A 22,573-nucleotide genomic window follows, 5' to 3' on the forward strand; every position below is an offset into this window, starting at 1 on the left:
GTTAAAGACCGTTATCACTCTTAGCCTGGCAAATAGCGGACGACATTGATCATGATGGTCAGAGCTGGTTATAATGCTAACTGCTTCCTTTTGCAACATAAGCAGAGTTTTTGTTTCACTTGCATGTCTCCAAAGCCTTGGGCCAAACTGAGGTGACTTAGGAAAAGGCAAAGTATTCAATTCTCAAATGTTCTTCACGAACACAAAGATGGGAGGGAGTACATTATGTCAGTCAGGAATTCCCAGAAATGTGTTGTGGCCACTGGCTTCCCTGTGAGCAGCGCAATACAGTTGTCATTCCATTTGGATTAGCTGCAGGGTGAGTGGGCCACAACCAAACGAGGTGAATACAAGATGAACCATGGGAAAAACAGCTCACCCGTGTTTTCTTGTCTCATCAGGAATTTTCAGTGATGAGGAACTCTGATATTCTCCACTTTTGTTAAGTTGAGTGCTCTTATTCCATTCACCACTTTTAAGTTAAAACTCTCACATTATTGTTCAACTTGTCAATGGAAATAGAATAGGTATCACAATTTCACTTCCCGATTCCTTTCTCCCCTCCCATCTTGCCCTTCTCTTCCCTTGTTAGACGTGGATGTTTTTTATTCAAATGTCAGTGATCTGTATTTTAGATGGGTAACATTTGGGCATAATGATAAATATAAATGTATCTCAATGATGTTTACTGAGTGTACGGCAAGCAAAATATTTTTAATATATTTATACTACAGTATTGCTTAGTAATTTTTTACAATTTTATCGTATAATGATAATACATTTTATTCATCCAACGATCAAGTTGTTACAACTGTTACACGTGATGTACATAAGACACGTCAGGGGAAAGTAACGAAATACATACAATGGATACAAGACACATATCAGGCATTATCAAGAAATTCAGCAATTGAATGAAACATTTTTAATTTTAAGAACCTAACTAGACTTGACTTTAAATGCAGCCAAACTATTATGGGCCCTTAATCTCAGCTGGGAGTTTATTTTAAAGTTGAAGGCCCATAACATTTGGGCCAGCACCTGCATTTTTTGTGCATACATGTAAAATGTAAAGCTGCGCATTCTGCCTTGTAGAATATTTGTGGATGTCACAATTTTTCACATACTGAGATAGATTTCTTATTACGTGTACTGCTACATGAAAAATATAAATACATGGCACTGGCAATACAACTTTGAAATTATGTGAAGATATTGAAATTATAATTGATTTGGTATAGTTTTGTTGCGTTTATCATATTTTATTTTAATCATCATATCATATTTTGTTTCATATCTGTTGCGTCGCGGCAGTACAAATCGTCCCAGTTGTCAATCACCAGTTTTTGTTGTGATCACGATTCATCATGTTTCGCTCAAAGTCATTTTCTTTCATCCCTCATAGTTTTAACTTATGTGCAAAATGAATAGTTGTTATTACAATGCATAAATTATGCAAATAACTCCAAGCTGTACACTGTATTAATTTCAAAGCCCTAGCATATGGTCATGTTCGGGTAAAATTATTGTGGTGTGTATTCACCCCCTGCCATACACTCTGGCGGTGGCTTGCAGGGTATGTACAAATTTTGAAAAATAAAATAAAAAAAACACGAATCTTTTCCTTCTTACGAAAAGTGAAGAGTCAGGCGTGATATTGTGGAATCGAGACATAATGAAAACTTCGTTGCAATTTTCCACAGTTAAAACTTTATTGCCGACCATGGTTTCGATACACTGTATCATCTTCAGGTGAGGAAAATACAAGGAGAAGGGATATATATACAAGTTACAAGAAGGGGTGGCAGGGGAGGAGGGAGCGGGGGGGTAGGGGGGGGGGGTTGTCATAAAAAGAGAAAGGCAGGAAAAACCAATGGAACCCCCGAAGTGCGGGCAGCTCACTCTTCGTGGGGAGGAAGGGGGGGGGAAAGGTGTCGTCATGAAGGGCACTGAGGGAAGTTAATGGACAAAAGTGGGGAGGGGCAGGAGAGGAACTGAATGTCGTTAAGTAGCTCTATCTTCTGGTTTCTCCGTTGGATAATCTCTAAACTCTCGAGAGCGTCCAATTTCTTGCTCTTTTTGAATTTGTGCAACGGCTTAAATTCAAAATCCGGGGAATGGTTCTTCTCCAAAAGGTGGGTGGCAAAGATGGATGTGGTGTGGCCTAACGTATAACATTTCCGATGCTCCTTGATTCGTGTGGCGAAATTTCGTCCAGTCTGTCCCACATAAGTCGCATTACATTGGCACTTTAATTCATAAACACCACACTGTTTTTCGATGTCAAATTTATCTTTGTTTAAGCAGAGTGATTTGGATATGGAAAAAGGGGTGTAAAATGAAACACGGAATTTATCCTTGGGTAGAATGTTGGCAATTCTATAGGAAAATTGCAACGAAGTTTTCATTATATCTTTTCCTTCTTGGCAGACTGAGGGTACTAGTTCAAGTAGTTTACATTTCTGTCTCTAGTTGCACCCTGCATTGCCGTCTTATTAAAATTTTTTGCTTTGACAATTCACATTTCTGCTCTCTCTCTCTTATCTTTGTTAGTGATACATGTAAGTTGGAAAAAGAGAAAATGGTATGGGCCGTAGTAAAAATGTAGTAAATAATGGGAAAATGTTAATTCCGACAATGCAAATGCAGGGTTTCACTGTGTGTTAAGATATTATGTTTGCTGGGAAGCTTTGTAATGCATTAATGGAAATTGCTCTTTCCCTTGTCACACAAAAAATTAGATAATTTTTCTCATGTACCTAAGCCTAAAGCATTCATCACCACCTTGCAGAAGTATGTATTAAAACAGTAGAATTTCATGGACTACTATCTTGAATCATTTTTTTATATGGTCAATGGGATTGCTGAGCCTAAAGACTTCCATAAGTGCATTTCTCTTCTCAAGCCTCCATTTTGTAAGCAATGATTATTCACATTGTCCATACGCTTAAATATTCCCTATTATTTTCAGGTGGATCTTGTGCAGCAGAAGCAAGTCACTGGTGTTGTAATTCAAGGGAACCCAAGGCATAAGGAGTGGGTGACTGAATTCCAAGTTGATTGGAGCAACAACGGAATAAATTGGAATGCAATTAAAGATGAAGGACATTTATTACCGAAGGTATTACATTGTCAATATCCTATCAGCTATGCAACAGCATCTTTATTACACTTGTAATGATCTTTAAGAATCAGCTGGGTAGCCCCCCTCTGTGATTAATAAACGTGTGGTGAAACCATGGACTACTGGCAGTATTAGTTCTTCCACCCAGTGAGAAAGTAAAGTTACCTTTTGAAATACCCTCCATAGAATATAGTCCCCCCAATTATTTTGTAATAATGCCGAGGAAAGTATCGGGGGAACTACATTCATGCTCAAAAGATAAGCAATCAAAAATGTTAATACCAGTGTTTAGTTCAAGTAGTACTGAAATGCTCTCACCTGTTTATGGTATTTGCAGTTAATATCTTGTCTCATATGTTTTATTAACTCTTTGATTTTTGTTGCTTTCATTCACTCTATAGAATTATGAGCATATGTACATGACATGATAGCAAAATGTTTTGTTTAAAATGCCAAATAAGACAGGGACATTAGTTTTATTCTATTAACCAAAAAATGCATTGCATGATGTTCCTCAAGTTGAACACCTTCTTATAGATGAGAGCAGGTGTCATTAATATCATGTTTTATTGCTCTTTATGTCGGTATTTCCCAGGAATTTATAATTTCGAGTATTTTAATAGCTATTAAAAGTTTCATCATTATTTCATACATTTTTTCCTGTGGAAGTTCATGCAAGCATTTCTCCTTCTCAATTTGTAAACTATAATTATGGATATCAAACCATAAATGGTATATTATGATAAATAATTATTTAGACACTCATCCATTCCAAGTGATTGAGGAAGTCATTTATTTTACATCAAAATAGTGCAGTCATGCTTGTTTAAAATCAAATCATTAGATTTTGGTGGTTGATTTATTTATATGAATTTTATTGTCTGAAAAGAAAAAGGAATGCTATCAATATGTGGTGCTGTGATTTTGTTTTATTCACTGGCAGCAACTTTCCACTATTGATTGTGAAAAATTTTCTGAAACTGCAGGAGATGCCACAACTGTAACTTTTGATGGAGTCATCTGCTAAATGCATATTACGTATAATGGTACAATTTCAAAATGTATCCCTAACAAAGGGAATGATTTTTATTCTTTGAAATTGCTGAATTAAAATTGAACTGTTATTTATATTTATACATTTTTGTGTCTTGCAAATTTGAAAGAGATAAATGGGCATGTAGAAAGGAGGAGGAATGTGGAGTCATTATTTTTTAATAAGTGATAAAAATTCCTTTAGAATTGGATGGATATTGTGAGTATTGGGGAAATAGCTGGTGATAAGACTGTTTTTCAAACGTCCTGCAAATTTGTGTGACGTAATTGCATGACTATTTACATGATCATCAGTTCTAAGCACCAAATTTGTTCTAATACTTTTCAGGTTTTTGAAGGAAACAGTGATTCCTTGTCTGCAAAAAGAGTATTGTTTCCTCATCCGGTGTTTGCTCAGTACATCAAACTGGTTCCTATCACATTTCATAAGAGAATTGGCCTTCGCATGGATATCCTAGGTTGTGATATTAAGGGCGATTTAAGAGGTAATGCATTGCTTATTTCTTTTCATTGGAATGAATCTTTTCAAATAAATTAGCTCCTCCTTATCCCTGATCCTTATCCCTGTTGATGAAGTATTTTTGACTAAACTTTTTTTTTCATCTTTTTGTTAGAGTTCACATGTCCATTAATTATAACTTTTGTTTATTCACCCTTAAAATATTAAAGGGTGCATAAAAATTCTGGGCAAATTGAATACGTTTACTATGGCCATACTAGCAGTGGCTGAATTTTTTAATGCTTTGCTTATTACAGCGTTCAAATCATTGATAGCAATGTAGGAGAGATTTCAAAGAATCGTGCCTCATTAACCCAAAAAACACTGGAAAGGACATATCGTACTTCTTATGGCCTCATTTTGAAATGACTCCATGAAATAATATTTCTTAAGCCATAAAGGGTTTAAAAAACTATGGTAAATGTGAAAAAGAAGGGGAAAATTTGAAATTGGTGAATTCCAGGGAAAGTTAATTTTTCTTGCCAGTGATCAGACACCCACATTCAAAATATTAAGACGTTCACAATAATGCAGAGTTGGAAGGTATTTCCCGAAATGTAGGTTTACAAGACAGTTAATCCTATTGCACTGTATTTGGGAGCTTAAAAATACACGCAGAGTCATACTGGTTAACCCAAAGTGGTTTACGGGTAAGTGATTCCCTTGCCAGGGACCGGCTCTGGGCTACCTTAACCACTTACGTGTTAACAAGGAAGAGATTGAATAGGCTTTTGAAGAAGTTAAGGCAGATGCTAGGGACCTACTCTGAGCAAACAATGCACACACTCACTTGGGTATTACGGCAAAGCAGTATCAACACTTGGGAATATGAGTAGGACAAAACACTGGGAGGCCTGATGGTGTTGTCAAAACCAAAAATGGTAGAGAATAAAGTACTTCAGTAAAAAGAAGAAACAAATGAAAAATAACGGAGGAATTATTGACAAACCTATGCCACAAAAGTTGATTGACTGCCCAAGCAGGCAAGTATAAACCGTCCCGGTGAGTGAAGTCCACCCTTAACCGGTCATTGTACATAAGAAACGCATGGCATTGAAGGAAGAAAGAAGCATGGCTGAGGTGGAAGTGCGGTTTGCGAGAAAGTGAAACTTAAAACTAGGAATAAAATATGAATTCTTAATCTAACAAGAAAGGAAAGCCGACAGGGAACGGCTTTTTACAAAAAAGAAAAAAAAGTACGTCACTAACAGCACTAACTGCCCACCGGCACACTCTGACCATAGAGCGGTACAAAAAGGAAGCGGAGGCGAGGGTCGCCCATTTCCCACAGCGGGAAATTACACTTGGGCATGAGGAGCAGGTGACAGCAAGACCGTGAAGCGGATAAAATGGAAGGGAGAGATCCGTCCGGCCGTGAAGCGGCTTATTACTATGAAGAAAATTTAAAATTAAAAGACATAGTAAAGACTCATAGGCGAGTAATATCTTTAGGCAGTGTATAAGTGTGTTTCTCTCCGGGATCATAGTCCCAGATGGTTTGTAGCAGCGGATTTCCAGACGGTGCGAGGCGGGATTTAAAAGACGCGACTTGCGAGCGAATAAATTCCGCGACTGATGGGAGTTTATGTGCCGCTCGCACGTCGGCCATCTAAGTGAAACGACTCACTTGGAGTAACGACCGAACAGCTTTGTTTTGGATGGTTTCAAGGTGACGCCAGAGCGTTTTCCGGATGGCAAACACGGGGCAAGCGTACAGAAACTGCGGGTGAATGATCGACCTGTAAAGTCGCATCCTGTCGGCGTGATCCAGAGGAGAAATCACGGAGGAAAGGCAGCCGAGACGGCTCCTTGCGATCATTGCCTTCTGACGGCAAAAGTCGAGGTGCGGCTGAAAAGTGAGCTGGTTGTCTAGGACACCAAGAAATCGGTGCGGAGAAGCCCTCGGTATAATGTGTTGGTGGAAGAAAAGAGGAGCGTGGGGTGTGCGTTTTCGTCTGCGGGAAAAATGAATATGTGTGCTTTTGTCAGGATTGATTCGTATTTTCCAAGTCCTTGTCCACCGGTGCAGTTTGTCAAGGTGTGCTGTAAGTCGTCTGATGTTCGCGGAGCGTGTTCGAGATGTGGCGGCGATAGCAGTGTCATCGGCGTACATGTTAAGGGAAGTGTGAGGTGTAGGAGGCAGATCGTTGACGTACAAGTTGAATAACAGAGGGCTGATAAGAGAGCCCTGCGGCACGCCCGCCTCGGCTCTCTTTACAGAAGAGAGGGAATCATCCAACGACACGCGGAACGTACGATCGGAGAGGTAATTTCGGACGAGGAGGAGAAGGGGAGGGGGAAAGTCGAAGATATGCATTTTGTAAATGAGGCCCTTGTGCCAAACGCGGTCGAAAGCACGGGCGACGTCCAGGAAGACGGCGTCCGTCGTACGGCGAAGATTGAAGCCGTGCGAAATTTGTTCACTGAGGCGAAGGATCTGATGACACGCGGACACACGCGAACGAAAGCCAAGCTGCTCGGGACGGAGAATACCGCGGTCGCGGACGTGGGTCTCTAGGAGGGTCAGAAGGACCCTCTCGAAAATTTTCGAGACGTTTGAAAGAAGGGTAATCGGACGACTATTTCCCGGGGTGGTGGCATCTTTCCCTGGTTTCGGGAGGAGAATAACTTTCCCTGACTTCCAAGGGGAAGGAAAATGGGAGGAGAGGTAGCAGTGATTAATTAAATCTGAAAGGATGAGAGGAAAAGCGGGGACAGAGGCGGCGAGCTTGAGCTCGCGATTTGAAACATTATCAAATCCTGGCGCCTTATAGTTTGGGAGCGAGGTGAGGATAACCTTAATTTCGGCCGCAGACGTAATCAAGGGGAGGGAAGGAGGATTCGGGGGAATGTTGGAAAGGAATTTACGAATTTTCCGGTCAGCAGAAAAGCAATCCCAACGATGTTGTTCATGAAAGCACGAGATGGTCTGATGATGTTGTCAAAACCAAAAATGTTATGGAGGCGTCCAGTCAAAAGAAAAAAAACAAATGGAAAATAAAGGAAGAAGGCAAAAGTTCAAATAAAAACTAGGGAAATACAATGGTATGGTGAAAAGCGGATACGCGTATTTCGATCATGAACTCAGGGCTTTGAAGGAGAACAACCAGTGCAACACGAGGTTGAAGTGAACGGGATTGAGGAAACCTGGGGTATATATATATTGGTGAAGTGGGGGAAAGATTGATTGTTTTTCCTGATGAATGATAACATTGTGTGGTATTCCTCAAATAAGTTTTTATCATGTGATATTTCCTATTACTCACCCAATGTACGAGGGTCATCCGGAAAGTAGTACCCGTTCATGAAATAAAGACACAAAAGTAAATATTAACAAACATAAAAAATTTTATTTGAAAGAGGATACTTTAAACTACTTCTCAACATAATCTCCAAGCAAATTAAGGCATTTGTCATAACGTGTGACAAGTTTCTGTATTCCTGCTGCATAGTCCTTCGCCGCCAGCTCATTGAGATACGCGAGGGACCCATCTTGCACAAATTTTTGCATAATGCAGATGGTGTTTAACAATTTCATGAACAATTGTTCGAGAAACATTGGGAAAATGCTCACAGATGTCATCAATTGTGACGCGCCGATCGTTCCTCACGAATTCGTCAACTGAGCTCACCAGTTGGTCTGTAATGACAGACGGTCTCTCCGAACGCTCATCGTCGTGTGTGTTCCCCCTCCCCATGTTGAAGTTGCGACACCACCGCCGAACAGACGACTCGTCCATTACATTGTCTCCATACACCTCCTTTAATTGGCGATGAATATCACATGGGCGAACGTTTCTTGCATTGAGGAATTTAATCACTGCCCTCACTTCACAACTGGCGGCGTTCTCAATTTTTTTAAACATTGTAAACAATCACAGAAACAACACAGGCAATGCTAGCGTCACGCAACTTGGCTCAGAGAAGGCAGACAAGCCACTGAAGCTATCTGACCTCGTCCAGCGGCTACTCGCGTCGTCAGCACTTCATGCGGCACGAACGGGTACTACTTTCCGGATGACCCTCGTATATGTTATTATATATATATGTTATATATATTATTATATATGTATTATTATATATTTATATTATATATATGTATTATTATATATTTATATTATATATATGTATATATATATATATATATATATATATATATATATATATATATATATATATATATATATATATATATATATTCATACTAGTATCAGAAAAAATTTGTTAATGGTTTTTCGGAACGAGATAACCACACATTAATAGAAAAAGCACAATAGTGGTATTTCGGAATGAGTCAAAGAGAAAAATAGACTCCTCTAAAAAGCTTCTCCTTCTTAAATAGCCCTCGTATGATGTACCAAGAACATAGCTTTTACCTTTACAGCTTGTATCAAATCATTTTCTCTGGTGTCTAATTCCTTTTTTAAAAAGTGCTTAAGTTTGCAGATTTTTATTCTATTGGATCTCATGGATATTTATGACATGTTAACAAAGCATGATTGTTAAAATCCCCCATATATTCATGTTTTATAGAAAGGGTTTGGTTACAAACTATTGCATTGTGTTTTCTCTTTTACTGAATCAAATGAATTTAATCCCTTTATATGGATTGTAGCATTTTGCCCTTTTGGATGGCAGAGAATATTTTTTAGTAATGAATGACATTGTAGTTTGAAATTCCCATGCAAAAGTCAGTGTTAAGAATCCAGTTTTTCATTTGAAACTATTATCTTTCCTATGGTGTATTTGTATATATTAAGATGATAAACTTTCCCTCTGGCCATATTAAAAGATTTTGTTCTTTTCCACCGACGTCTCTAGAAAAGTAAATCATTTTTTAATATGGATATCAAATACTTCCATTGAGTGAACCTTGAAACCATAGAATTTGCTTCCGTCACTTGATTTCCCTAAATCATTGACTAATTATTTTTCTCAAACATCTTGAATTGAATGCAATAGTTTTCCTTTGACTTCACATGCCATGCATCTGCAATAACATAATTTTGAAACTTATTTAGTCTGGAACATTTTTATGGTCAGTTTTTTGTAGTGTTGAGGGGAGGTGACTGACTGCTGAGGTAATTTGTGCCTTTCACATTAGGTGGGTAATTTGGTGGAGTTGCCGTGTTAAGGGAATGGAGGAAGGGTAGAGAGAAACCTGACATTTGCATTAGCCTACTCCTAACAAAAGGTGCCAAGGGGTTCACAGTTTAATGTCCCATCTGATGGATGGCGTACTCACTCAAAGTGCTCTCTATGCATGTAGTACCACCCTAAATAGGGATCGGGATACTGCTGAAAAATCCTGCTACCTCCGAGATTCAAACCAGGGGCCTCAAAGGAAGGAAGTAAGGGAAGACAGTACAATAGCCACTGTACCATCCCCGCTGTGATCCCCATGGCCAGGTGCCATTAAAAAATTTTGTTACCCGGTATGACTATAGTTCCTATTTTTAATCCTGTTTGTAATTTACACAATGTGTAAAATATGGGAATAACTGAATTACATATACAATTATTCATCAATATGAAACTCACAAAAATGCCAATGGGATCTCAAAAATACCCTTAAGAAATGAAATGCGCAAGGATGTGTAATCCAAGTGATGACCATCTTCCCAGGGCACTCCATAAAATTAATATATTATGATAAAAACCCATAATAAAAGCAAAAACCCACTGTATAGAAGGGACCTTAGTGGTCTCAATTTCACCTGAATGAAGACGTTTATGTTTGTCTGTCTATCTATCCATTTTTGCCGTTCACTTGGATTATTGAGTCTTTTCTTTATAGGAGGTATGTGCTCTCTTGAGTTACCATCCCTAGAAATATCAGTTTGCATTTATTTGTGCTACCATCTTTAAGTCTTTGCTTTGGAACTCAGTCCAAAATATCTGAAAATTTGTAGGTTCTGTGATATTGACTACTGAAATGCCTGACACCACTTTGGACGGTATAACATCAGCTAGAACACCAAAGACCACCGTGTCAACCCCAACCACCAAATTTACGGAGCACTGTGATCCAGCTCACCCTAACTTTCCCCATGAAACGGATTGCCATCAGTTCTACCACTGCAGTGATACTTTGGATGGCATTGTAATGGTTCCAAAGACATGTGGGGTTCACATGATGTTCCATCCTGAAAAACTCATCTGCGATTGGCCTTACTCTGTACTTGAAGTTCGGCCTGAATGCAAAGGTAAGGGTGCTGTGCATTCTTTTTCTTCATTTCAGTTTTATATTCAGATATTCTCAATCCTTCCCTGTGGAATCTCCTTCCAACACTTGTTGTAGATCTCCACTTCTTCACCTCCATGGCCCAACTCAGTATGGCTATCAGAGAGTGCCGTGTCCCAGAATATGCTACTTTATTTTCCTTTTATTCTCATTTCATGTCCACCCTCTTTGCGGGATGATATTTTTTTCTATTCTTATGGGTTCAAAATTTTTACTGTTCGATTTATGGTTTTCTGGCATCTTGAGACTCTGAAAACGTTGGCAAAATTTCTAATTAACATAAAATTCCACAAAGCATGATTTTCTGTAGCAACAGTAAATATTATAGTCCCTGAACATACATTCTGCTGTGGTCACTTAAAAATATATTCAAGAAAATATTATATTGGGGCCACAAAAAATCTATAATCAAGGAAAAATTTTATGGATGATTTAAAAATCCATTCATGTCAAGACCTGTATTATAATTGCTTATTAAGCTGTAAAATATTCTAGCCACTCACCCAGCCCTAACATTTGATGCCTTTCCTCTTCTCGTACAGTGAAAGAAGACATTTCGGAATGTGAGGAGCGATGGACCAATTGGTTTAATGTTTCCCATCCCAATAATGGTGCTGGTGACTTTGAAACATTGGCAAATATCAGGAATGCCAATGGTGAAATCTGCCGGGGGAGCTATCTTAATGATATTGAATGCAGATTTGCAAAAGTTCATCCAAGGTATTTTTGCCTATTTGGAATGCTTGAATCATTCCCCTTGGTTGCCCCAAAACAGCAACTAATAATATTAATAGAGGATACTCCTAGGCCAATGCATTTTTAAAGGAAATGACGAACACCTGATGATTGCCATCTGTAGTCAGCAATGCAGGGGTAATAAGGAATTTGAAAGAGCAGCTACTATTTCCTCTCTGGCAATAACCCTTCTTCCGTTGGATAAGAGTTCAAATGATTGCTCCAAGTCATGAGGTTTATGTTTGGATGACAAAAGAAATTAAGTTGAGCCATAAATAAGTGCATGCTCCTTTTATGAATGCTTCACATGTGGATTGCTTTTAATTTCTATCATTTGCTAGAAGTTAATTTCATCCCCTTACTTATTCACCCCTTGATAATGGGATGAATCAAGGAATGCTTGCATTTATATAACATATACATCACAAAAATATTTCTCTTGCCCTGCAGTTTTAATTCCAAAAAATATAAGCTGAAACTGAAATTATCTGGGCCTTTTCAATTAATGCAGTTCAAATAGGTATCACAATATTAATAATTAGTTCCATGTGTTATATCTTAATTAACTTAAACATTCATTACTTTTCCATATCGTAAAAGTGCATGCGTTAAATCATTTACATAATTTGTTGTTATAAAATAGCCACATAATTATTGGTTGTGATATTTAATGCCTTGTTCATATTTCTTAGTAAATCAACGAAAAGTACTAAAAAATCAACGAAGGGTGGTGCTAAGAAAATGCCTGAATTGCTGGACTACCAATTGGCGAATCAAATCGTGACGTGTGATAAAGACATAGGATTGGTATGCAGCAATGAAGAACAGAAGTCTGGCATGTGCATGGATTATACTGTGAGATTTTTCTGTAGTTGTGGTAAGTACGCATAAGAGATTTTCATTTATGTTTGTCTTTGTTCATATTGGTTTGAAAAGAAGGAGAACTCATTTAATGGGTGAATATTACTCATTCTAATAAATGGCATGATTATCAAGTATTCTTATAAAAGTATCTTGTAATGATTATGATTAAAATATGTGATTAAATTATGAATTCAAGGATTTTGAATGTGTTCTCCATACTTTTAATTGCCATTGAGTAGATTTAAATTAATATTTGTTCTTTAAATATATTCATTGAGTAAACTTAAATGATTCCCAAACCTATTGTGTGCACCAAATTTTTCATATCCTGAGATGGGAAAATTCTATTTTTTACTCTTTAAATGGAAACATGAAAATAAACCATTTTTGATATGCTGTGCGGGAGTCTCTTTGCAGAAATAGAGACGGACCATTGATACTTGATGTTGCAAATCAAAGAAACATAAATTTCTATTTTGTAAGAACAAGTTTCATGAAGAAATATGAGAAAATATTCATGATTATTATTTATATAAAGTTTCATATTTCATCTTCATATTTATATTTTTTCTTTTTGTTCTATTTTGGTCTATAATATTAGATACATATGGCTTTGTTTTGTAATCATTGAATTGTTAAATTCTTGCTTGGAAAAGTAGAGTAGAAATGTGAATTTAAGCAAGAATTAATTTCTTTGCAGTTCCTCCAGCAGCCTCTCCCTCCACAACGCAAACTACACCTGTAACCACAACAAAACTTTCTGGTAATGAGTAAAAATTTTTAATTAATGTTTTAAAAGCTGGGGCAGTGATGCCACATGGTTAATTCTTGCCCTAAATATATGATTTAATACTGCCCATTGAATTTTCCCTGTAAGTATACAAGAGAATTTTTTTGGCTATCAAAGCAATTTGGTTTGGAATAGTCAGGTGAGTGTTTTATATACATCAAACCCTCACTAATCTGGACTCCCATTTAGTCCAGACGAAGCCTGGCCATGTACTTCATGTGACCTACAAAGGGGTCACGAGTAGCAGCTCTGCTGACTCCTGCCACAGCTTTCAAATTTCTATAGATGCAGTCGAAAATAATTATATTTCGGTCAATATTCCAGCAGCACATTTGAAATTTTCACTATTTATTTTTACATGACATACAGGGTCGCACCCAAAAGTGGTAGGACTGATTTTCTCTGGCGTGAACGGAGCGGTGGAGGGGGGTCCGCCTGGCAGGGTAAGGTGGAGGGGGCTCTTAGTAACAGACCGACACCAGCCTCAGTCGCCTGCGGGCTGTCGTTGAGTGAGGACACCATTTTTAGTGAAGCAAGTTTTTTGTCTGCGTCGAAAAACAAAATGAATCTGAATTTAGGGCAACGTTATTCCGTGAAGTTTTGTGCGAAACTCGGGAAGACGGCAACTGAGACCCTCGATATGATCAAGCAGGCTTATGGGGACACTGCCTTAAGCCGTTCCACAGTATTTGAGTGGCACAAGTTGTTTCAAGAGGGTAGGGAGCTCGTTGAAGACGACCATCGCCCCGGACGGCCGTCGACGGCAAGAACCGACACGAATGTGGACAGAGTGAGGACACTGCTGAACACAGACCGACGCTTAACCAGTGAAGAAATTGCAGACCAGTTGGGTCTGTCTGCATCCAACGTCCAACGCATTAATTCACAGGATTTGGCCATGCGCAAGGTGTGCGCCAAGATGGTGCCGAAAATCGTGCCATGGCGCGCTCGTCGTCAGACAGCTCCTGGCCAAATACGGCGTTGCCACGTTTCCGCACCCGCCCTATTCTCCCGATCTGGCACCACCGGACTTCTTCTTCTTCCCCCTGATGAAAAGACAGCTCAAGGGACGACGTTTTGACTCGATAAAAGCCGTTCAAGAGGCTTCGACGAGGGTCATCAACGGCATCTGCAAAGAGAATTTCCAGCGGGCGTCCGGGGAATGGGAGCAACGTTATACTAAGTGTGTAGCAGCTCAAGAAGCATACTTTGAAGATTATTAAGTCGATGTAAGTACATTGTCAATAAAATTCTTGTAAAAAAATCAGTCCTACCACTTTTGGGTGCGACCCTGTATAATTCACATGCTCCTTGAAGTGCTGCATGTTTTGCAGATGTGACACATTTGAAATAGGTGGCTAATTCTTTTCAGGTCTCTCTAAATTCCTAGATGTTTAATGATTATGAGACTTGATGGCAGAAAAAGCCAAAGTAACTCATTGCAATAGCAACAAATAAGAGTGGCAGTAAAAGAAAATGCAACTTTGAGAATTAAATAATTTTGGTTTGGTATCGCATCTCGCACTTTCTATTCTAAAAAAAAAAAGAAGATTAAGGTCCATCTATTCACTCTTAGGCTTGCATTAAATTTCCACAAAATGAAAAGGCATGCTCAGGAAAATATTTACTGGAAGTTGGAAGATAGCAAGAGACTGACCTCAGTTAGTTTGGGTATTAATGATTGCATGGAGTAGAAATGTGTAGCACTGACATACAAGATACAACATCACAGAAAACTTTCAAATTCATGGTTTGTATACAAAGTATCGGGAAATGTTTTGGAAAAATAGATTTATTTCACATATTGCTCCAATGCCTCAAAATTCTTCAAAGCGCATCCCTAGAGAGTCGACTTGCTTTTGCCAGAGCGGCTTTCCCATGGCTCGAAGGCTGTCTGGTAGGCCGAAGGTCCTTAAGGGTATCTGTGAAAGCTTCTTTGATGGCACTTCGGGTCCAATGGTGGTGTCCTTTGATGGATGGGGGATTTCACTTTTGGGAATAGGAAGCAGTCTGCTGGTACCAATTTGGGACTGTGAGGGGGTTGGGGAATCATCGCAGTGTCGTTGCAGAAGGTCTTCGCAAGCAGACTGACTCGACCCTGCTCTTGGTCAAAAACTTCGGGACAAGTTAAGGGCAGATCTTTTGCAATGCCAAATTTTCAATGATAATTGTGTGCACTGTCATCTTATCAATGCCAATATGATCTATGATCATGCATACACTTAATAGATGGTCTGAATTAAGCACTTCACGCACACATCAGGAAAAAAATTGTTACCGATACTTTTCATGCAAACCTTGTAATTGCATTGGGACTTCAGTTAAAATAGTGATCAGTGCCTAGAAACTTGTTGATTGAGGCAAGAGGATGATAAGCAGAGTAATTGTGTTGGTGGTTTTAGAGATGCTGGTCTGAAGAATGATGGTGCAAATAACTTGTGTGGGAAGGAAAACAAATGATGGAGTTGTGGGCATGGAAGGGGAAGAGAGAGAGGGCTAATGGGGGAAATTCAAACAAGACAGGACAAGTGGATGCAGAAGGTACTGAGAGGCAATGGGATCATGGCGATGGGTGTGGAAGATTAGAGGGAGGGTGCTGGGAAAGCAAGGTAGAAGGAAGAAAGAATGAAGGCACTTTGGAGGTATGGGAGGTAGATAGTATGGAGAGCTAAAGGATGAGTTATTGCATAATGTGGAATGGGTTTAAAGGATATTTTGTCTCTTGCTAGTAATGGCTTACAAGGGCAGTACTGCGTGTTCATCAAAAACTTAAACTAATCTGGCAGACTACAGCTAATAAAAAAGTTCACCTTTGTCAATCTATTTATAGTGTGCCCACCTGGACAAGAATGGAGGGATTGCCACATTAGATGTGATCAACTTTGTCTTCATTTTGACCATATCCTCGTCAGTCAAGGGCTCTGCCCAAGGAAGCACAGTTGTATTTCAGGTGAATTCAATTGTGTTTTACTTCTTTTTTGGATTTGATTGATATTTATTTGATGCTTTAGCTCTTTTTTATTTTGCTTAAAAATATTAGATTTGCTCAAATTTCTAGGTGTATTCAAAGAGAAAATGTTGCCTTTCATGCAATACATGCCGTTGGTTTGTGTATTCTTGAAGAAGTCGAGTCTTTGGCATCCTCATAAATGAGCACAAAGGTATTACAGACTATGTCAATACAATTGGTGATGCTCATGTTTGACTGGAAGAGAAACGGAAAGGACATTAAATGTGATCTCATTAGTTTTGTGCATAGGATGAAAACTAAAAAAGAGACAGTTTTGTTTTTGTCGCAAAGACTAGTTGCCATTAGAATCCTTTAAACATTGTTGATACCAATAAAGTATTAAGTAACATGGAAATGAAAAATAATAAAAATTTTTAAAAAATCAGTAGTTAATCCAGAAAAACAATAGCAGAAAATATATGGATGTCGTAATATAAGGATGTAGAATACATTATCACTTCTCAAATTTATCCCAAAGATTGCTTCTTTTAATTAGTAAATGGGCTTATTTTGATGATGTGGTCTGGCAGGGCATTGATTCATGATTTGATCTCGTTAAGTGTAGGTCTTCCTCAATCAGAAGGCTTTGGACACTTATGACTGTTGGTCCATTCTGCCATCCACTCATTCACATGGAGTCAAAGACCAGTGTATTGTTTATGGGAATGGATGTTCCTGATTTTCTTGGGTTCCGTGGGCTTTTCGGGTGCCACTAGAAAGTTCATGTGAACCTTCTGAAAAGGCTAAGTCCTTACATGAGATGAAAATATGAGATGTTATTTCATCATATTCTTTATGTGAAGGCCACAGACTGAGCAAGGAGTTCAGTGTTAAGTGATTTGCATATACAAGGAACACAGTTGCTCCCAAAATAGTCCCTTGGGGTACTTGCCCCAATGTTCGCATTGCTATTATTAGAGAAATACCACTGACCATGACATACATTGTATCATAACTCTATGGTATAGTGTCATTGAATCTAGGGGTCCTCCAATACCATATGCATTAAGTTCATTCTGTAAACTTTTATGATCAACATAATCAAATGCTTTGATTTCTGGCTGATCCATGGAAGTGATTTGGAATTTCCCCTGGCCATAATAAACATTTGTATCCTGTGTATATGCATGCTTTCTAATCGAATTCAGGACATTATTATTTCTGTTTATCTTTATTTGAACTTATCTTATATGCTGATAATAAGTGGCTGAAAATTAAAATGTTGTTTTTTTTTGCTATCATTGAATAATGTCCCCAACAAGGATGTGTGGATGAGTTTGAGAAGTCCTGCCCAGAGGGCATGCTGTGGAGGGACAGAGAGACTTGCCTTGGCGTTGAAGATTGCACGTGTATTTCAAGGGGAGGAGAACCAGTCAAGGTCTGTCACCAGGTCATGTGGGTGGTATTTTTTGCATTCAAGTGACCCACAGGGGGGGGCATGCATCTAGAAATTGTGACCGTGTCAGGAGAGTAGTTTGGTTAATGGTGATTTGCTCAACTACTTGGAATGAAGACTCTCGTGGAAATGCTTTACCAAGATGGGTCATATGGTTTTGTTATTTGCACCATGAGTCTAAAGAGCAAACTCTCATCTCTGGAGAACTGAAAAAGAGTGATTCCAATATGCTGAAGGAGACAATTAATGTAAATCTTCTATTTTTTCCTAAGGAACTAAAGTTGTGATTTTTTGTGAGGTCATGCAATTTTAAGTATTCAGTACCTTGGGACAGGCTTTAAAATCTAGTACGTATTCCATTTGAATTGAGGTAAACAGGGATGGAGGAGTACCTTTGGTGAGAGGGTAGAACTGCCTTATGGCCACAAAATATTAGGGTTCTAGAATACTGATGGAATAACAGCCATAGTGACTATATTTGTCTCAAACAATTCGTCTAAGACTTCTAAATTTTGAGTGCTAGCTAAGAATTTTCATCTGAAATTAATAGATATTTACAAAATTAATTGAATTTATAATTCTTTTTTCTCTTCAAAAGCTTTTAAGTCCCTTATACCATTCCTGGGGGGGGGGCATGGTAGTCCAGTGGGTTGAGCATTGGACTACTGACCATTGGACCTGGGTTTGATTCCTGAGGATGCCTCTCTGAGCACACTCAGCAGCTAAGGCACACAACCTTATGAGATATTTTGGGTGACAGATTTTTCCTGAAGCAGGTGATACAGGGAAAGGAACTGGCCCCTGTGCCATGATGTGTAAATTATGCCTGCCATTGGGCTTAGTGTTTACTGGGCTATACCCTCACATATTAAACCAACCTTTGGGTTGATAACTGAGGTTATAACATTCCTTCATTGGTTGAATTTTCAGCAAAATGAATTCACGTAACAAGCATGATGTGCAAAGGTGTGTATTGTACTGGTGCAGGATCCATGTGTTCTCTACCCACAATTTCGGTTGTGACCATCATGCATGATCATGAGTATGCTTCAATATTTCAGTGTAGAATTTTCCATTAACAGGTTGACCTGCTAGAACATATACTCATGATGAACAACTCCGCCAATGTTGGAAAAAACTGTGGGCATGGTCTTGATTTTTGAACAACTTGTGTGCTTTTCTGCTGTCAGGTAAACCAGAGTGTATCCACTATTGACACTGCATTTATGTCTCAGGCTCAAGCTCATAAATCCAGGATTACTTCCTCTTAAGTTACTTCACCTTTGAAAACATTTGGATCCTGAGTAGTGGTTATGATAGAGGCTATGACTGACAGCTAAGGTCACATGCACTGTGGTTCTAAGCAATCCTGTCATTGCAACAACTCTGCCCTTATTTTTGATCATGAGTCAAAACTTTCAGAGCAATTTTTATGCACAGTTTTTGCTGTCCAAATCTTTTAAACATTTGGACAGCGGATCAAAAGAAGACCAAATGTAAGGTCTAGAGTCACATAAATCCAAAATATAATGCAAATCATCATTGAATTTGGCCGAAAGAATTAAGATGACTCTTGGAAAACTAGTTTGGCTTCAAGAAGAGTGGAGGAATGAAGGAAACTATACTCTACCTAAGATACCAGGAGAAAAAATTTTAATATTTGGCATTCATAGACTTGTTGAAAGCCTTAGATAATTTTGAATGGAGCAAGATGTTTGAAGTGCTGGAAGAACTTGGCATGGATTATAAAGAAGAAGAATAATTTGGAGGATGTCAGAATATTTTTCATTAAACTTGATAACTGCTGGACTGAACTTAGTTTAAATAAATTAGTGTTACTGAAGAATCTTCATCTAACAAAATCTGGGCTATAAGGAAGTGGTAAAAGCATTTAAATTATCACATAACTATGTTGAATTTGAATTATGCCCTACAAACAGACTTATGACTGACCAAAATTCAAAACCTCACAGTCATCAGCGAGAAAACCGTGCGCCTTTTTCCATGGCATTCCAGGAATATAGGAATGCCACAGCCAGCGGTTGAGGTTTGTGTGGACGTAGGTGCGTGGATGGGAAGAGGGGAAGAGAAGCTGTTGTATTCCAGAACCGAGGATGGCGTGCGTAATCTTTGAGCCAGCCAACTGTGAATGGAGAATTGAGCACTATTGCCTGTGTTCACTCAGAGCAAGGCATCAGCACACTTTTTTTGATGCTACAAGCAACGGAGAAGCCACATTACTTCCTCTGCCTGCTGCTGTATATATATCATGGTGCTCTCAGCGATGATGATAGATGCAGGCGTTTATTTGCATTGTTTGCTTGAAACCTTTGGCTGAGTCCAAGAGACTAGGTTTGAAACAGGAAATTGCCCAAAGAGGGGTGGGATACAGGAGAGGAAGAAATGCCACAATGCTAACAACCATACTGGGACCAAGTCGCCAGGATTTGAATGTGAAGGATGCAATAGAAATGGAAGAGAGGACAAATAGAGAGGAATCAGACGAGGATGCCATCGTTCATCAGCACTATTCCATGTGTACATGTGGAAGGGGCACTTGAAAGAAGCAAAAGGAGTGGGTTATTCAGAAATTAAGCTGAATGGGGAATGAATTAGCATGCTTCTCTTTATGCAGTAGACATTGCATTAACAGTGGACAATCTGTGAGCATCATTGCAATGGATCACGATCTTTAGAGATATAATGTGCAGGTAATTTGAAAAAAAAAACTAAAGCCATGGTATGTGGAAGAGAGAAGATGCAGATGCAGCAGTGGGAGAGGAAAAATTAGAACAAGGGGAGTCTTGCACCTCACACCTCAGAAATAATATTGCATTGCGTGGAACAGACTTTCTTGCTACATAGTGGAACCTCGCTTAACAAGCGCCTCGGGTAGTGAGTAATTTGCATAATGAGCAAAAATATTGTGCCCAAGAATAACTCGCCTAGCAAGCGACATTTTGCACAACAAGTGACGTGGCGAGGGGGATTCCCAGAGTGATTGCACTGGCTGTTTACATTTGTGTTTAGCACAAGTTCCCCTGGCATTGTAGTGTCGCTTGTGATTGCACATTTGTCCTAACTTATGGGGTGTTATTTGTGACTTTTGGTACACAGTTCAATAATATATTATGAGTAGTTTTAAAAATGTCCCCAAAGAAAAAGCTACAAAGAAGACAGTTAAAATTTGGGTAATGATAATGCTGTCGCATTTTCAGAAAAATTTGAAGAGTCAGTAAAAACAAATCTCTCAATAGGTTTCTCACAAAAATGAATTATGAACGTATTATAAATTATAAACTTACTATTTAGAATCTTTTTTGTTTTCTACGAATCGAATTTGCATTCCCAGTGGTTTCATTTCATGATAGAAGAGAAGGTGAATGTGAACCACAATCCTGGGTAATAATATCTGGGTAATTTTCTTTGAATAAACCTTGCCCAAAATTTATTTTCTTTTGGCATGGCTTTGGCACACAGTAACATATTTTACATTACTTCATATGGAAAGAAATGATTCACCATGGGTATGTTTTTTGTTTTATGAGAAAGATGGAGCAACGAATCATGCTTGTATTGCGACGTTCCACTAAAAATTAATAATTATAATTCTATCAAAAAAGGGGCTTTGATGAATATCAAAAATAGAATAGCTCTCAAGCTAATAAGTTGTTTGTCTAAAAGAGGCGATTACCATGCTCCGCGGCAAGAAACTTAGAAACACAGAAGCTATACATGATTCATGCATGGAGTGTAGCACTAGAAAGGATCAAAGAGATATGGACCTCAAGAGGGTATGGGAGAGAGGAGCCTTTGATGCTTGAGGAGGATGCTGAGGATCAAATACAGTCTGATATAATGGGAAAAAACAAAAGGAAGTAGAGAAGTAAAAGTGGGAAAGGCAGTGTTGAGGAAGGCACTGAAGAGAGAAACCAGATCGATTGGGCAACTGCACCTTGAGAGAGACAACGGGTATGCTAAGAAGGGATGTGATAGAGGGGGAGGAAGGCCAAGGGTCAATACGACAATGAGAGAGAGGGATGTTGGCAGAAGACCAATTAGTGGACATCAAATGTAGTTCGAGCTGACTAAAGGGAAGGAGAGTGGAGGACTGCAATTAATCTATCTTCAGAATGAGATACTGATGATGGATTTTTGATAGCATTCACTCCATATGAGGGGGTTGCTGAAGTTACACGTATGGTTTATCTCACTACATGCATTCTTACAATTTCCAAATATCTGATTTGTATTTGATTAGATGTTGTTTGAAAATTATTGAATGTATATAAATGGAGTCGCTGCTTATTGTCCAGGGTGGTGAGAAGTATCTATCCATAAGCATCACTCTGTCTTTGCTTGGTCTGAAGTAGAAAAAAAAGTTGGTTAAGGAGATATGTGGACAACTAAAATTACATTTACAAATTAGTAGAACCATAGTATGATGATAGGGTTGTATTCTTCTGTATAACCTGAGGTATATTAATTTTCTGTACTCTTCAGTTGTCCACTGGGGTTTGGTATGAAGTGCAAACAAATCATCATATAAACATCTAAATGTGCCCATGCATTTCTAACACTTGGAAGAGCTTTTGAGAACCATTTTCTGGAACTGTAAAAGCACTCCAATAAGCCTTTTCATTTTTGCTCGCAGTTCATAAACCATGTACCATTTTTAAACCTGAGATTTGTAATAATGTAAAAAGAGAAAGTGTCAGAAAGTGCAGTATGGTAAATTATTTCTCAGTCTGAAGAACAAGTAAAATACATCATATGACCTCAGTTTTATATACCCTATATTTCACTAATTACAGGTAATTATACATTTTAGCATTACCTCATGTATTAACTATCTTTG

The 22,573-nt window shown here is 38.6% G+C and overlaps 1 protein-coding gene across 1 annotated transcript in view; it reads left to right on the forward strand.

Moving 5' to 3' along the window:
* Positions 1 to 22,573, forward strand: part of LOC139689673 (hemocytin-like) — a 202,796-nt gene that overhangs the window by 78,238 nt on the left and 101,985 nt on the right. The window contains exons 38-45 of the mRNA XM_071586862.1: positions 2,972 to 3,121; positions 4,506 to 4,662; positions 10,589 to 10,882; positions 11,463 to 11,640; positions 12,348 to 12,532; positions 13,220 to 13,282; positions 16,140 to 16,259; positions 17,582 to 17,697. Of these exons, the coding sequence (XP_071442963.1) occupies positions 2,972 to 3,121; positions 4,506 to 4,662; positions 10,589 to 10,882; positions 11,463 to 11,640; positions 12,348 to 12,532; positions 13,220 to 13,282; positions 16,140 to 16,259; positions 17,582 to 17,697 (1,263 nt within the window). The remainder of the gene's footprint in view (positions 1 to 2,971; positions 3,122 to 4,505; positions 4,663 to 10,588; positions 10,883 to 11,462; positions 11,641 to 12,347; positions 12,533 to 13,219; positions 13,283 to 16,139; positions 16,260 to 17,581; positions 17,698 to 22,573) is intronic.

Source organism: Hetaerina americana, unplaced genomic scaffold, assembly GCF_022747635.1.
Source record: "Hetaerina americana unplaced genomic scaffold, ioHetAmer1.1.p SCAF_27, whole genome shotgun sequence".
NCBI classification, from domain to species: Eukaryota; Metazoa; Arthropoda; class Insecta; order Odonata; family Calopterygidae; genus Hetaerina; species Hetaerina americana.